The sequence below is a fragment of the Grampus griseus genome (genome assembly GCF_964374135.1).
Source record: "Grampus griseus genome assembly, chromosome: 11".
NCBI classification, from domain to species: Eukaryota; Metazoa; Chordata; class Mammalia; order Artiodactyla; family Delphinidae; genus Grampus; species Grampus griseus.
In genome coordinates, this window is record NC_139005.1 from 85,617,797 (window position 1) to 85,635,640 (window position 17,844).

The window sequence follows — 17,844 nt, forward strand, 5'->3', positions numbered from 1 at the left end:
AACACACAGTAAAAAGTACCTGCCCTCTTGGAGTCTACATTCTAGAAGGGAGAGACATGCAAAATGAGTAGACTGTAATGAGAGTGTTAGAAGGAGGTATTACCAAGAAGAGTGGGTGGGCAGAGCTGAGGTCCCAGGGGTGTCTCTTAGTAACCACTGCTGATCGTGAGCTATCCTAATTGCATTCTGAACTTCTGCAGTCTGGCTTGTTCCACCTGACTCTTTGCCCCCTCAACTGCTTACGGTTCGGTTAGCTGAGCAGCACAGCTGGGTGGGAGGCAGTGGTGGGCACAGCTCAGAACAGCCCTTTCCAAGAGGGCACCTCGTTACTAGTCCCACCGTCCAGTGCCTGGGTGAGGGTACCAACTGGTGGCCCCCGTGCAAATCCAGCCCAAACAAGTTAAAAAAAATTTTCAACACCACTAAAAGAATTATTTTTTGATTGTAGCTAACATTTGAGAATGCAGATGACACATAAAATCGGGTTTTCTGGCTTCTCTTGAGAATTTGAAACATCCCAAAAGACAAGGTCCCCATTCCCTCACGACAACACGAGCAAGATTTAAGTGGCAATCTCCCACCTTCAGTGGCTCAGGGACTCCCTGCTGGCTCCAGAGGGCATTGGAGTTTGTGACCCTAATCCAGGTCACCAAATTTAAACCCTGATACAAAAGAAGTACCTTAACCCTCTGCTTGCTTGTTTCTGCCCTCAAAGTACTCAAGGTTAAAACGCAGCTCAGAGCCTTAGCTCGCCTGTGGCCGTGTCAGCTGAGCCTGGCTGGGGGGCTGCATCCAGAGGCCAGCTCTGGGCCCTCCATCACCCAGGGTCTCCTGCACCACTGCCTCACCTTCCAGGGCTCAAAATGCTTCCCATTCATTGCACCTTTTCCTTCTTTTTGCTTTGGAAAGGTAGGAAAAGCTCCTGTAGAGAGTCAGTCCTTATTATTAAACAGGTGATTCCCTAGTGACAAGTTGAAATCCTAAGAAACCAATTTCCTGAGGCAAGAATATACAATGAGAAAAAGACAGCCTCTTCAGCAAGTGGTGCTGGGAAAGTTGGATGGCCGCATGTAAATCAATGAAGTTAGAACACACCGTGCACAAAAATAAACTCAAACTGACTTAAAGACTTAAACATAAGACATGATACCATAAAACTCCTAGAAGAGAACATAGGCAAAACATTCTGACATAAATCGTACCAATGTTTTCTTAGTCTCCCAAGGCAAAAGAAATAAAAGCAAAAATAAACAAATGGGACCTAATCAAACTTACAAGCTTTTGCACAGCAAAGGAAACCATAAACAAAACAAAGAGACAACCTACAGAAAGGGAGAAAATACTTGCCAACGATGTGACCAAGGCCTTCATTTCCAAAATATACAAACAGCTCATACAACTCAACAACAAAAGAACAAACAACCCAATCCAAAAATGGGCAGAAGACCTAAAGAGACATTTCTCCAAGGAAGAAATACAGATGGCCAATAGGCACACGAAAAGATGCTCAGCATTGCTAATTATTAGAGAAATGCAACTCAAAACTACAATGAGGTACCACCTCACACCAGTCAGAATGGTCATCATTAAAAAGTCTACAAATAATAAATGCTGGAGAGGGTGTGGAGAAAAGGGAATCCTCATACACTGTTGGTGGAAATGTAAGTTGGTGCAGCCACTGTGGAAAACAGTATGGAGGTTCCTCAGAAAACTAAAAATAGAACTAGCATATGATGCAGCAATCCCACTCCTGGGCATATATCCAGAGAAAACTATAATTCAAAAAGATAGGGCTTCCCTGGTGGCGCAGTGGTTGAGAGTCCGCCTGCCAATGCAGGGGACACGGGTTCGTGCCCCAGTCCGGGAGGATCCCACATGCCGCTGAGTGGCTGGGCCCGTGAGCCATGGCCACTGAGCCTGCGTGTCCGGAGCCTGTGTTCCACAATGGGAGAGGCCACAACAGTGAGGCCTGCGTACCGCAAAAAAAAAAAAAGATACATGCACCCCTATGTTCATAGTGGCACTATTCACAATAGTCAAGACATGGAAACAACCTAAATGTCCACTGACAGATGAATGAATAAATAAGGTGTGGTACATATATACAGCACAATGGAATACTATTCAGCCGTAAAAAAAAGAATGAAATAATGCCATTTGCAGCAACATGGATGCAACTAGAGATTATCATACTAAGTGAAATAAGTCAGAAAGACAAATACCATATGATATCACTTATATGTGGACTCTAAAATGTGACACAAATGAAAATATCTATGAAACAGAATTACAGACATAGAGAACAGACTGGTGGTTGCCAGGGGGAGGGGGTTGGGGGAGACATGGAATGGAAGGTTAGGGTTGGCAGATGTAAGTTTTTATATATGGGATGGATAAACAAGAAGGTCCTGCTATATTGCACAGGGTATTATATTCAATATCCTATGATAAACCATAATAGAAAAGAATATTTTAAGAAAGAATGTATACATATATATATGTGTATATATGTATAACTGAATCACTTTGCTGCACAACAGTAATTAACACAACACTGTAAATCAACTATACTTCAATTCAAAAAAAGAAAAAAAGAAGCCAATTTCCCTGGCAATGCTAATGTCAGTTAATGTGGAATCAGTTCTTTCCTAAACCCTTTAAGTTTTGCAACAGGTTCAGACTAGATTCTTTCTTTAAAGGCTCAATGTTTTTCTCCTTTCTTTTCTAAACATAAAAGTTTTTAAGCATTATCGAATTCCTAGTGGTTCTCTAAGGACGCAGCCAAAGACATTAGAATTGTGGCTTCTAGACCTTTGATCTCTGGCCCTACAGGACGGAAAGCCCCTAATTTCAAATCTGAAGACCAGGAAGGTGAAATTTGCCCAAGATCACACAAGGGTCACTGCTCAAGTCCACTCCATGATTTAGTTTATATAGCTGCTGGCATTGGAGCCTCTAAGACATGGTTCCCACCTGGGCAGCTTTCGAATCCCCAGGGAGCTGGCCACACCCAAAGCAATCACATCAGATATCTGGGGTGGGCCCCAGCCTTCAGTGGTATTTAAAGCTCCCCTGTGAGCTGCCAGGATGGAGACGCATGGCTCCAGCAGCTGCCCTGGAGACGGTAACTCCCAGAGGGAGCTGCAGATCCTGGGGAACTGCACAGTGCAGGGGCTCAGAGCACAGGCTGCCTGGATTCAAAACCCAACCCCAGTTCCTAGCTCCCTGATCTTGAGCAACTTGTTCTCCCTGCGCCTCAGTTTCCTCATTCATAAGTTGGGAACACTAATGATACCTATCCCCTAGACCGTGAGGATTAAAAGTGGCTGGTACATAGTAAGTGCTCAAGAAATGGCAGCGAGTATAAACGTAGGCCTCTTTTTTGCTGTGGATGTGGTTTCTTCAGGGATTCCTCATGACTAGCCTTTCTTGTGAGAGTTTAGGAATTACTGGACCAGAAGGAAATATAATAGAATCATAGCAAACCAGATCCCCGGGTTTTCCTCTCCCTCCCCCAGTTCTGAAATCAGCGAGATGATGGCAGTGTCCCCAAGATGCTCGAAGGAGTCTTGTATTAGGATTTGCAAGTGGAGAACCTGAGGCTGGACCCAAGCAGGCAGTTGTTAATGACAGATTCTGCCAACCCCACTCTCCTGATGCCTTTACATTTACCTTTTTCTCTGGGTTTCCATCTCTCTGCATCTCCTCCACCCGGGACAGTAAAATGGACCAGCTGCTCCTCCTTCAGTTTGGGTCCTTGTGTCTGAAAGAAACTGTAAACACCGCAAAAGATGTTTTAATTTAAGGGAAACGTGCTTTCCTTCCTTTTAAGATGAAACATAGTGAAGTCTTAAAGACTTTTTCAAACAGTCCCTAAATTTGGTACTTCAGCTAATTACAGTTGCCTTTTTTAAATGTCCAAATTAAAAATAGACATCTAAGTGAGAACACAGGACACAGCCCAGAGCCTGTAGCCATGTTCACGGTTTCCTAGAATCAGCCTTCCTCTGACCTAATTTATACTTTTGGGAGATCAAAGGGAGGTGAGGGGAGTCGAGGTTGCAGCTGGAGGTAGACCTAGGAGTTGCCTGGCAGCAGATGACGAACTTGGCTCTGTGTTCTATAATTAAGAATAGCTTGAACTGGTGAAAGATGTTAGATTACAGTCCTTTCCTCATAGTGTAAAGATGTGGTTCTCAAAGTGTGGTCCTCGGACCAGCAGCGTCAGCCTCACCTGGTGTAATGGGCTGAATTGTGCCCCACCCCCAGTATTCATATACTGGAGTCCCAACCCCCCAGTACCTCAGAACATAACCGTATTTGGAGCTAGGGCCTTTAAAGAGGTGACTGAATTAAATCGAGGCCATTAGGGTGGGCCTAATCCAGTAAGACTGGTGTCCTTGTAAGAGGAGGAAGAGGACTTCCCTTGGGCGCAGTGGTTAAGAATCCTCCTGCCAGTGCAGGGGACACGGGGTCAAGCCCTGGTCCAGGGAACATCCCACGTGCCACAGAGCAACTAAGGCCGTGTGCCACCACTACTGAGCCCGCGTGCTGCAACTACTGAAGCCCGCGCGTCTAGAGCCCGTGCTCCACAACGAGAAGCCACCGCAATGAGAAGCCCGCGCACCGCAACGAAGAGTAGCCCCCGCTCGCCGCAACTAGAGAAAGCCCGCACACAGCAACGAAGACCCAACACAGCCAAAAATTAAATAAATGTACTTAAAAAAAAAAAAAGACGACGACACACCAGGGGTAAAGATGCACAGAGGGTTGAGCGTGTGAAAAGGCAGCAGGAAGGCAGACATACGCAAGCCAAGGAGAGAGACCGCAGAGGAAACCACCCCTGCGCACACCTCCAGGACGCTGAGAAAATCCGTTTCTGCTGCCTAAGCCACCCAGTCTGTAGTATTTTGTTATGGCAGCCCTAACAAACTGACAACCTGGGAACTTGCTAGAAATGCAGATTCTCAGGCCCAGTCCCAGACCTACTGAATGGGCAACTTGGGGTGGATCCAGCAAACTGCATTTTAACAAGTCCTCCAGGTGATTGCCGTGCAAGCTCAAGGTTGAGAACCATTCACGTGAGGTATTATTGGTAATACCTGGCAGAGCCAGCCCAGAAAAAGATGACACGTGGTCGGAAGTACGGGCCGGTCTGCTGAATATAAACTTTCTTTTAGCAGGTTCTGGAGAAGTCCCACTGGGATCTTTAAGTGGGACGGTGTGTGAAAGTGCTCTGTGAATGCTGAAGGGCCCTGTGGACACAGGTGGTAGTGGCGCGTGCTACTCGTCTCCCACGAAGATAGAGACCCTCTGAATATTCCAGCATGGGCACACTGAATCCAAGAATCTCCCTCCTCGACTCAAATTTCTGAGTCCCTAACACCGCGTATATTTTCTGCCCCAAGCAATTGGAATGCTACTTCTTTCTGAGAACAAAAGCAAGGAGACTTAATCCCGTTTCCCCTTTTGTCCCTGCTACCAGGAAGCCCACCACCAAAGAAGATCCTCAGTCACAGCCCTTTTAGTATATTTGTTGTTTCCTCTTTCAGTTTTATGCTACACATATGTCCTTTGTTATGGTCTCTTCAGATACCTTTGAGAAAGGAAAGAAGAGGGGAAAGAAAGGGAGTGAAAAAGGAAAGAGATTGATCTCAAGCTCAGATAATTATCAGAAAAACAAGCCCTGTTTGTAAAACTGATACAACATGGTTGGAGAAGACAGATGTTTTCTTTCCCTGACGAGGGAGCAAGGGGCTCACCAAGGAAATGCTCTTCACTCCCTCCTCTTCCTGGATAGATGTCAAACTGATACTCGGGGAACCTGTTAGTTGCTGAAGAGTTGGGACCATTACAAAAGCTCCTGTGAACCCTGACTGGGGACAAGTGTGGAAGTGACATGACCAGTTCTGCATTTTCTTTAAGGTTAGAAATCACTGCTTACCTGATTACAATTTCTAACATGCGGTTGGTCCTAATAACAAAAATGGAGATCTCTGCAACAGCCCAGGCCGCCATCCGAAATCTCTCCTGCCCCATCCTGGCCATGATGGTGAAGAATTCTTCTCTTCTCTCTGACCTGTCCAGGGCTCCCCTTAATCCAGGTTTCTTAAACCAAGATACAAGGGGGTCCACAGATACAGCTCCCAGGGATCTGAGTTCTGAGAATTGTATTAATTTTGTATTTTTATTTTGTATTCTTATTTGTATTTTGAAAAAACGTTAAAGCATTTCTGGATTGTCAGGGCCACACCTAGTCCTGCCATGTGAAATTACGGCACACGTGTTCATTGATGGTCTTGGTAGTCACGTGTATCTCGATTTTTATTGTCTTGGGCTCATTAGAAATGGGCAGAGACAAAAAATATATTAATGACGCATTTGGACCAAGCAAAGGTCAAGTGATATGAGAGGGTGCTGGATTTTACAGTAACTAGAAATGAGAAAGCAGTGGGAAAGTTGAGCGGCACGTACAGGAGGAATGCCACACTGCAAAGAGCCTATCCCGGCATAGACGGCAAGTACCCTGTACGTTTCTAGTAGGGCTTTGGTTCCAGTAAACATCATCATCCGCCAGGTTAATGTCGTTCACCTGAATGTTTCCATTTGTTTTGGTCCTTCTCTACCTAGTTTTATATTTGTGCATATTTAAGTACCATTATACTTTAAATAAGTTAAATCAACACTAGCCTGAAATCGTTTTAAAATAAAAACAAAATATTTTGTTAAAAGAAAATCAACACTAGAGGCCTGGGTGAATTCCTTCCTCTGAGAAGGAATTGGGAATATGTCTCAGGATTGAGAATATGCCTATTCTCTTGATCTGTACCCCAAAGCCCTCCTGAGGGAAACTGTGCTGCCTCCTTGCAGCAGGTGCACCGTTTGCCACCTAAACTGCCGTGGAGAAGGAGGAAATGGAAGAGAGAGAAACCACAATAGCACATTCCAAAGCCCCTTTGAGTTATTTTCTGTCTCTGCAATTGGATGTAAAACGACGCTGTGGTATCGTTTCCATTTTTCATGGCTCTGCGGTCCTGAGTGCAGTATTATCTGACGTGCTACCTCCCTGGGGATTGAAACGGCCAGAAAATTGTCTCCAACTGAAAAAAGCTGGGGGGAAAGAAGGAGGACCCCTTGTTTCTCTGCTCATTTAGCCATTTATTGCCTTCAATACTGTCCAGTAGTGATTCAAATGGACAAAATTGACGGGCCCTTTTTCCTTCCTAGTCCTGTTTCCTTTAGGACAGTTCTGGTTTGGGTTTGGTTTTTTAAGTGGCATGAATGCTCTTCTTAAGGTGATGAATACATCTGTTCAGAAATTGCAAAAGTCAGAGTTTTACCATTCAAACTAAATATCAATTGAACTCCATGACCTAGGGCTGGCCTGCAACAAAATTACAGACCTGGTGGGCTTCCCTGGTGGCGCAGTGGTTGAGAGTCCGCCCGCTGATGCAGGGGACACGGGTTCGTGCCCCGGTCCAGGAAGATCCCACATGCCGCGGAGCAGCTGGGCCCCTGAGCCATGGCCGCTGAGCCTGCGCATCCCGAGCCTGTGCTCCGCAACGGGAGAGGCCACAACAGTGAGAGGCCCACATACCGCAAAAAAAAAAAAAAAAAAAAAAAAATTATAGAGCTGGTGAAATTTGTCTTTGAGATTTCTGGACTTCTTTCTTGGATTTATTTTTTTCTTCTTTCATGAAGAATGCATAGGGACTTCCCTGGTGGCGCAGTGGTTAAGAATCCTCCTGCCAATGCAGGGGACACAGGTTCAAGCCCTGGTCCGGGAAGATCCCACATGCCGTGAAGCAACTAAGCCCATACGCCACAACTACTGAGCCTGCGCTCTAGAGCCCGCAAGCCACAACTACTGAAACCCGCGTGCCTAGAGCCCGTGCACCGCAACAGGAGAAGCCACCGTAATGAGAAGCTCGCTCACCGCAACAAAAAGTAGCCCCCGCTCGCCACAACAAGAGAAAGCCCGCTCTCAGCAAGGAAGACCCAACACAGCCAAAGATTGATTGATTAATTTTAAAAAGAATGCATATATGTTAACTGCCTTCAGTGTACCATACCTTGTCCAAATTCTGAACTGGACTTGATCTTATTGTCTAAATGCCAACCCATACTTTTTATTTGATTTAATCAACACCCCTGCAGGGTAGGTGGCACTATTCCCATTTTGCAAATAATAGAACTGAGGCTTAAAAAGTTAAGGGTCTGTATCATCTCACACCAGTCAGAATGGCCATCATCAAAAAATCTAGAAACAATAAATGCTGGAGAGGGTGTGGAGAAAAGGGAACCCTCTTGCACTGTTGGTGGGAATGTAAATTGATACAGCCACTGTGGAGAACGGTATGGAGGTTCCTTAAAAAACTACAAATAGAACTACCATATGACCCAGCCATCCCACCACTGGGCATATACCCTGAGAAAACCATAATTCAAAAAGAGTCATGTACCAAAATGTTCATTGCAGCTCTATTTACAATAGCCCAGAGATGGAAGCAACCTAAGTGTCCATCAACAGATGAATGGATAAAGAAGATGTGGCACATATATACAATGGAATATTACTCAGCCATAAAAAGAAACGAAATTGAGCTATTTGTAATGAGGTGGATAGACCTAGAGTCTGTTATACAGAGTGAAGTAAGTCAGAAAGAGAAAGACAAATACCATATGCTAACACATATATATGGAATTTAAGAAAAAAAATGTCTTGAAGAACCTAGGGGTAAGACAGGAATAAAGACAGACCTACTAGAGAATGGACTTGAGGATATGGGGAGGGCGAAGGGTAAGCTGTGACAAAGCGAGAGAGAGGCATGGACATATATACACTACCAAACGTAAGGTAGATAGCTAGTGGGAAGCAGCCGCATAGCACAGGGAGATCAGCTCGGTGCTCTGTGACCGCCTGGAGGGGTGGGATAGGGAGGGTGGGAGGGAGGGAGACGCAAGAGGGAGGAGATATGGGGACATATGTATATATATAACTGATTCATTTTGTTGTAAAGCAGAAACTAACACACCATTGTAAAGCAATTATACTCCAATTAGATGTTAAAAAATTAAAAATAAATAAAATAAAATACACATGATACCAAAGTTAAACAGGAAAAGATTAAATCACAACCTCATTAAACCTAGAACATGAGACACAAAGCAAAAAGTTTTTTAAAAAGCAGAAAGGCAAATAAATGAAATAGCAAATAGAAAAATAAGAAACAAATTGTTTTTTTGAAAAGATACACAAATTTAATAAACCTTGAGCTAGACTAAGAAACAAAGAGAAGACTTAAAATCAGAAACGAAGGGAGAGACATTAGAACTGACAACACAGAAATAAAGGGATTATAAGAGATTTTATGCCAACAGATTGGATAACCCAGAACAAATGGATGAATCCCTAGAAATGTACAACAGGCCAAAATTAAATCATGAAGAAAGCCAGCACCTACACAGATCCATAACTAGTATGGAGAGTGTATGAGTATCTAAAACCTTCCCATCAATTAAGAAAGCCCCAGGACCAGATGGTATCACCATTGAGTTCTAAAAAACATTCAAAGAAGAATCCTTTGAATCAAGTCAGTTCTTCTCAAACTCTTCCAAAAAAGTCATACTCGTCTAAGTGAGAGTTACATATAAAATAGTAGTTTCTAAAGTAGCTGATTACCAAGATCATTTGAGAGTCTTTTAAAAGACAGAGATTATGAAATCTCTTCCCCAGAAGTTATGATTCAAGTCAAGGCCTTGACGTCAGTATTTTAAATATCTGACTCTGAGGCAGAGTCCGGTTTTCATTGATGTGATCACCTCTTAAGAACTGTTGTCTCTTGCTAGGGGAATGGTGGTCAGGTGCTGACCATAGGCGATACTTCAGGTCTTCTTCCTTCATCTTTCATCTTGTGATCTTCACAACCTTTCCCCATTTTCAAGCTCTATTGAGATATATCTGGATTTACCTAAGAAGAGTCTTTCTGAAAATCCTCCTCCAAAATCACTACTGGGTTTAGGGATGGCTTCTTGGGGTACTTCTTAGACCTTCTTGTTGTCTATCATAGGAATTGACCCTGTTTCTCTCATCCATTGCTTTAGAAAAACTACGGCTCTTTCTTTTCATAACTATCTTTCTCTTGCAGTCTAAAGCCAAATAATACAGAATCTTCTCCTTCCCATACAGTAACTAAATAGGAATGAACACAGTTTTGAGTTTATTGTCTGTTTCCTTTTTAAGGGTTTTCACTAATAATAATAAGTAGAAAGCAAAGAATGAAACAGTTCACCAACATTTTAAGGTCCGCTATCCAGGTCGTCTTTGAAGTGTAACCGCTAAAACAATCTTCATTCCTCCCCTTTAACTTCAGGGGAGTTAGAGACAGCCAGGCAAGACTTCTAGCTAATATTTTGTACTTTAGATCAATGTGTCACTACTCTTTAACCTCTTAGATCCCCTTCTTTGTACTCATCTTTGATTTTACCGTAATTCACATAGGTGGGGGCAAGCAAATATGGCTCTGTGGGCCCTTGGCTTGAACCAGGGAAAAAGACAATTTGTCTTAGCAAAAAACTAGAAGAATTTGATACAGGTGAACTTATTTGCAAAACAGAATAGAGACACAGACGTAGAGAAGGGAAGTATGGATACCAGGGTGGAAGGGGAACTGGGATGAAGTGGGAGAGTGGGATTGACATATATACACTACTATGTATAAAATAGATAACTAATGAGAACCTACTGTATAGCACAGGGAACTCTGCTCAGTGCTCTCTGGTGACTTAAATGGGAAGGAAATCCAAAAAAGAGGGGATATATGTATACGTATAGCTGATTCACTTTTCTGTACAGCAGAAACTAACACAACATTGTAAAGCAAATATACTCCAATACAAATTAATTTACAAAAAAAAAAGTTAAGGGTCTTGCCCACGCCTAGGTCTTCTGATTGCAGATCTTACCCACTTTCTACTTAGTGCTCTAATACCCTTTCCTTACTCTTCTATGTAAAAATATTATCTTATATAATGTTACCCTCTCTTATACATTTATATTTTATAACAATTTGCTCAAAGGTATGGGCTGAAGGCTTCATTCCTGTATTAGTTCCCTAGGACTGCCATAACAAAGTATCATAAACTCAGTGGCTTAAAATAACAGGAGTTTATTCTCTTACAGCTCCAGAGGCTGGAAGTCTAAAATCAAGGTGTCAGCAGGGTCACGCGCTCTCTGACGGCTCCACGCGTACACCCTTCCTTGTCCTCCCCTGCTTCTGGTTGTTGCTGGCAATCCTTGGCATCTCTTAGCTAGTGGATGAATCACTCCACCCTCTGCCTCTGCCATCACGTGGCCTTCTCTATGTGTGTCTCTGTATTCTCTCCTTATAAGGACACTAGTCATTGGACTAGGACCCACCTTAACTCAGTATGACTTCAGTTTAATGAATCGCATCTGCAAAAAAAAAAACCCGTATTTCCAAATAAGGTCACATTCTGAGGTCCCCCATGAATTTTGGGGGATCGCTATTACCGCCTCTATTAAAGAACGTTCTGACATCTATGAACAATTGGGAAATTTCTTTAGCTACAGAGGGGCCTTCCCCCTTTCCTATCAAGCTTCCCTGAAGAGATGATTAACTGATTCATTAATTCATTCAACAAATACTTAGTGACCGTCTACTCTATGACTGGCAGTATTGCAAGCACTGGAGCTACAGCCCTGGAAAGAGAAAGTTCACACTTCATGGTACCTGCATTCAACAGGGAGAAACTTTTGCCAGTGTGGTATGAAGGTGTGGCCGCAAAGGGCAGGAACTACAAGGCTTCATAATAGGCTCCAGAACTGGCTCGTCCTCACTTCTAACACGTTCTGCTAGTCTGAGCAGGTCACAGCCAGCCAGAGTCAAGGGGCTAGAGAAGTAGACTCGACTTCTTGAAGGGAAGAGTGACAGTGTAGGATTGTAAAGGGGAATGACCGTCGAGAGGGCAGTGACGACTCCTTTGAGATTTCCCCCAGTTGCCTGTGAGACTAAGGTAGCAAGAGAATCTCCTGTTTGCTCATGGAATTTTCACAACATTAGCACTCTGCCTTGGTTTGCTTCCTTCCCTTGAGTGTGGAAAGTTCCAGTGGTGAGAGCGTCTACTTCAGAGAATTGCTGGGAAGATTAAAGATAATGTATTTAAATAACCTGAAGGTGTGAAGGTGCCTGGCACAGAGTAGCTCCCCCAGCTGTCTGCTGTTGTCTCATACCAGCTCATGATCACCAACACCATCATCGTCGTGGAAACCATGAGAGAAGACAGACACAGAGCCCTAAAGCAGGATGTAATGACTTGTCTCCATTGGCCACCAGGATATCCCTCAGGTCCCCCATAAACTCATCAGTGTTCCTCACTTAAGCCCATCCCAATTGCCCTACGCATATTCTAGAATGAATTGTACAGATTGCGGTTCAGAGTTGGAAACACAAGGCCAGCTTCTTGGGTCCCACCCAGGCCCTTGGCTCCACTGACTTGCCTGTGCAGGTGGCTTTAGGAGCGGGGGGCTTTCACTGATCCCTCCACATTACCTACTCTGGACCACCCACAGTCCAGCCTGGAGAGGGCAGTGGCTCTGTGGCTTTGGGTCCCTGTGAATCAAGTGGTCGCCCGACTTGAGAAAACCAGGCATGAAATAGACGGGGCAGTTGTGCTGTGAAGGACGCTCAGTGGGGAGGGTGTTTAGAGGAGGGAATGATTCTTCCACTTGTGTGGCCGGGGAGTGTGTTGGGCCTTCATGATTATCTAGTTTATACCCGCAGAAAGGGAGAGGGAAGAATCCCAGATAGGAGTGGCTGGGCCCAACAGGAAAAGAGTGAATCATTTGTTTCTTTGGAGCTTCCTTCAGTTCTAAAAGGGGGAGGAGGGCTTCCCTGGTGGTGCAGTGGTTGAGAGTCCGCCTGCCAATGCAGGGGACACGGGTTCGTGCCCCGGTCCGGGAGGATCCCACATGCCGCAGGGCGGCTGGGCCCGTGAGCCATGGCGCTGAGCCTGCGCGTCCGGAGCCTGTGCTCCGCAACAGGAGAGGCCACAACAGTGAGAGGCCCATGTACCGCAAAAATAAATAATAATAATAATAAATAATAATAAAATGGGGAGGAACGGGAATGAGGTGGGAAAAGTAGGTTGGTGCTGGACTCTGAAGGACCTCAGAAGACGAGCATGAGGACGGGGACCCCATTCATTCCGGGGTCAGGGATGCAACCATGTCATCTGCAGCCCCAGAGTGGCTATCCCATAGCCCTGGTGCCCCAGTCTCTCTATACCTTTAATCATAATATTAGTATCTTTGATATTTAAAAGAAGACCCATACATCTGAAACTAACACAACACTATAAATCAACTATGCTCCGAAATAAAAGAAAAAATTAAATTAAAAAAAAAAGAAGAGCACATTACACATTCAGGAGGGTAGATGGAGGCATGGCGTTAAGGCAGACAACGGTAGGGTGCCACCACTCCATTGAAAGTCTCTGGGGTTGGAGACCAGGATGGCAGCGCACCAGGCCAGTGTGGTCTCATGTTGCCTCTTCTAGGTAGACTGTGAGAACTAGTTCAGATTGGGAGCGAACGGCCTTTAGGGGAGAAACCTTTGCTCCTAGAATTCAGAGGAGCACACAGCTTTCCCCTTTGGCCCCTACTGAGGCCGCCAGCTCTCTGGCCTGGCGCCTCCTAGGCTGTGAGCCCTTTAGGAAAGGGTTAGATCTCCCAGGGGTGCTGGGCAGAGTGCCTTGTACTTTATGAGGTCTGGACACATGTTTGAATGGATGGATCAGTGGGTGAATATGGGGAAAAGAGAGGAAAAGCTCAAAGATAATAAATGTAAATACCCATATATGATGGTTCCAAGGGATATATAACCCAGACTTAAACTGCCTTTTGCACCAAAGCAAATGTATTGACTGATGCAACAAAAGCCCAGAAGCTGGGGGTCTGGTTTCAACGTATGGAGCTAGGTATTCAGATGATGTCACTGGGACTACATCCCCTTGTCTTTCTGCTCTTCCCTCCTCTGTTCCCTTCATTCCTAGTCTAGTTCTTCCTTCATGGTGGTCCCTCCTCCCTGACCCCAAGCTCCAGGGTGCATTCTCTCAGCTCAGCGAGAGGAAAGGGAGCTGAGAATGAAGGAAAGCAGGTTCTCAGATGAAAATCAAGGCACTGGTACTTAGGAAGCAAAAAGCAACAGGTGTCCACAGTGATAGGCATGTAGAAAACCTGGATCCCCTTGCTTTGAAATAGATCAACAAATGCCAGAACTCCATGCTTTGCTTCCTGCTTTAATCAAGAAGACTGGAGGCCTGGACATCAGATTAGAGTGGAAAGTGGGCAGCTTTGGTTGCCAGGCAGACCTGAGTTTGAATACTGACTCTCTCGCTGTGTGATCTCTCTTAACATCTCTGAACCTCAGTTCCCTTTTCTTTCCAGCTGGACTGTCAGCTCCCTAAGGGCAGTTACCTTGTTGCACTTTTTCATTACCGCACCCCCAGGGCCTAGCAGCATGCTACCTGGCACAGCGGCAGGTATTTGATATTGTTAAATAAATCAGTAACGGTTGGAGCTTGTTGTACAGAGAAAAGAAAAACTGTATACATGAAGCTCTGATAAAATGCCTGGCATGTAGAGGGTGATGGGTAAGTTACAGAATTGGTCATTATCATTACTCTCCAAAGGAAGCATGGTGGAACAGAGAACCAAAATAGTCCCGACAGCTGATGGAGAATTGGAAAGGGAGACGGGCCATTTAGGTTGTCAGTGGCTGCCTTGGTGGCCCGCATTGGCCATCATATCGTGGCTGTGGCCCAGTGTAAACATCCCACACAAGTACTGAGTAGTTCTTCTTCTTGTGTCCCCTCTGCAGCTGGAGCTCTCCAACACGGCCGTCCTGCACCAGATGCGGCGGGACCAGGTCACAGACACGTGCCGGGCCAACAGCGCCGTGAGCCGCAAGCGGCGGGTGCTGACCCCCAACGACCTGAAGCACCTGGTGGTGGATGAGGACCACGAGCTCATCTACTGCTACGTGCCCAAGGTGGCGTGCACCAACTGGAAACGGCTCATGATGGTCCTGACCGGGCGGGGCAAGTACAGCGACCCCATGGAGATCCCGGCCAACGAGGCGCACGTCTCGGCCAACCTGAAGACCCTGAACCAGTACAGCATCCCCGAGATCAACCACCGCTTGAAAAGCTACATGAAGTTCCTGTTCGTGCGGGAGCCCTTCGAGAGGCTGGTGTCCGCCTACCGGAACAAGTTCACGCAGAAGTACAACACCTCCTTCCACAAGCGCTACGGCACCAAGATCATCAGGCGGCAGCGCAAGAACGCCACGCAGGAGGCCCTGCGCAAGGGCGACGACGTCAAGTTCGAGGAGTTCGTGGCCTATCTCATAGACCCGCACACGCAGCGCGAGGAGCCCTTCAACGAACACTGGCAGACCGTCTACTCCCTCTGCCACCCGTGCCACATCCACTATGACCTCGTGGGCAAGTATGAGACGCTGGAGGAGGATTCCAATTACGTCCTGCAGCTGGCGGGCGTGGGCAGCTACCTGAAGTTCCCCACCTACGCCAAGTCCACGAGAACTACTGATGAAATGACCACAGAGTTCTTCCAGAACATCAGCTCAGAGCACCAGACGCAGCTGTACGAAGTCTACAAACTCGATTTTTTAATGTTCAATTACTCAGTGCCAAGCTACCTGAAATTGGAGTGAAGGGTGGAGGTGGGGAGAGGGGCGAGAATCGTGCTTTTTAATTTAAGATTTTTATTTGTCAAAAGAATTCTATGGATATTGGGTTATTTTGTAAATTAATATTTCTTTGGGGATGATGCTGCGAGCAGCATAGTGAGAATTATTTAAAATCCTTAGTAGGGAAGGACGGCTGTCTTTGCAGGGCACTAGGATGGGTGTCCTTGTTTTTTAGACGTGAATCCCCCGACACTTTCAGAGGTTTCTTTGTGTTCGGGTGAATTCCATGAATTGTGCATCCCATAAATTCTAATTAATGTTATTTATAGTTATTTAAACATGGTCTCTGTATAGATTTCTTTTTGTGGCAGCAAGATTCTAACGTCTTTGCAGAAGACATCTATGTTTCGTTCTGTGCTTGCAGCAGCTCGTGCAGGGGCATGAATGTTCTCCTTATTAACCGCTCAGAGAGTCACTGTGATAACAACCGTTGTGCTGTCTGTTGATACCACCGTTCTTGAAATTCTGCTAGAAATAAATAGAAAGAGGCTCCTTTGCAAGGGACTGATTCCAAACTGATTGCAGTCGACCCAAACGTTCCTCACACGAAAGAAAAGTGATTTTTCTTTTTTTAACCCAAGGAGAGAGCTGATTGTAGCTTTTTTTTTCCCACCAGACTTAGCAATCTGGTAGAATAGGCTTTTCTACAGAATTTTTTTAACTGGCAGTGCCAGTTGTGATGAAGGTGAAGTGGCTGTTGCTTTACATTCAACAAGTATTTATTAAGCAACTACTATGTGCTAGGCCTAATTCTAGACCCTGCGGATAGAGCATTAAACAAAACCAATAGTCTTGGCCCTCAAGAAGCTTTACGTGGACGCAGAGTATCCAGCTTGACAGTTAGCAAACCCCTGATATTCATGGACTTAACATGACGTTTGGACTATTCACGAACCACCCCAGAAGGTTCAGGATCCCTACAAATTTGCATTTTTCTATGGCCCAAATTTGAAAACCACGTGCTTGGAACAGGCCACTTAACTTGGTGAGTAATCCAAGCTCATTGCCCAACATCAGAGATGACAAAAATGTTTCCTGTCATGTGCCCACTCCAATTTATTGGTAGTATCTATCTGCCTTTAAGCCCCAGAACAGATTTGCCAGGCACAGCATGGAAGAGTGCTGTGATTGATTAGTGATGTCTGCCTTGGGTGAAGGAAAGGGAATATTCACCGACGGTCTCCTGTCATTTCCAGCCCAGCTTTAAGGTCTCCACCTAGAAGTGTTTTTTCTACTCTTTGCCATGTAAAAGATTAAAATTTTGTGGCAGGACTCAGACATTGGAGGATTTGCAAGGGCCTGGCATTTCTACTCCTTGTGAAGGTCAGAGGTAGACTATTTGTACACTTATGCATATCCGCTCCTCCAAAGGCCAAGAAACCATCGGCACCTTTGCAACCACCAGCAATGATCAGCAAGGACAGCCTTCTGTGATGGTAACCCATGCCATTTCCCTCTGGAAGGCTGGAAACATTCCATTCCCTGTTCCTTGCTAATTAACGTCTGCACATGCTTCTTATTTCCAATGCCTCTGCTGAAGTTTGAGCCACATCCCTCTTACAGCTAGTGAATGAGTCGGTAGCAGATACTGTACATAATAATAATAGTTCTAATAATAGGGGGAGGGGTGGGATGGGGTGTGGGTAAGTTTTGCTTTTTGTTTTTGATGCAGTGTATAGAACAGAGGGGAGAAGAATATTCTAAACGAACAAAAAATAATTTATTCACAGAAGCTATTAAAATTGTATTGTAAAGCTCACAGCCAGCTCAGTGAGCGGCAGCTGCCACGTCTCACGGAGGAAATTATTTTATTGAATGTGAGCGAGGTGTGCACCGGAGAGGGCGGCCGAAGCTATTTATAAGATGGTGTGTACCTTCTCCTAAGCTCTCTCTCCTTTGCGAAGGGCACGTCAACTGTACCCTTGACAAATAGAGATTTATGCAATGTGTTTTACCAAGTAGAGTGACAGACTTCAGCTGTCCTTGGAATTATTCCTGGACCCCGTTTCCAGGCAGGGGACACTGTCCTCAGAAACAAAGCTTCTGCTAATGA

At 45.2% G+C, this 17,844-nt stretch overlaps 1 protein-coding gene across 2 annotated transcripts in view; it reads left to right on the forward strand.

Annotated features, from left to right (window-relative positions):
* The window catches only part of CHST11 (carbohydrate sulfotransferase 11), a gene marked incomplete at both ends in the record, with an annotated part of 282,926 nt that extends 267,171 nt beyond the window's left edge, over positions 1-15,755 (forward strand). For both annotated transcript variants that reach the window (XM_082665747.1, XM_082665748.1), the window contains one exon: positions 14,901-15,755. In XM_082665747.1, coding sequence (XP_082521873.1) covers positions 14,901-15,755 — 855 coding nt within the window. The remainder of the gene's footprint in view (positions 1-14,900) is intronic.
* Positions 15,756-17,844: the final 2,089 nt, after the last annotated feature.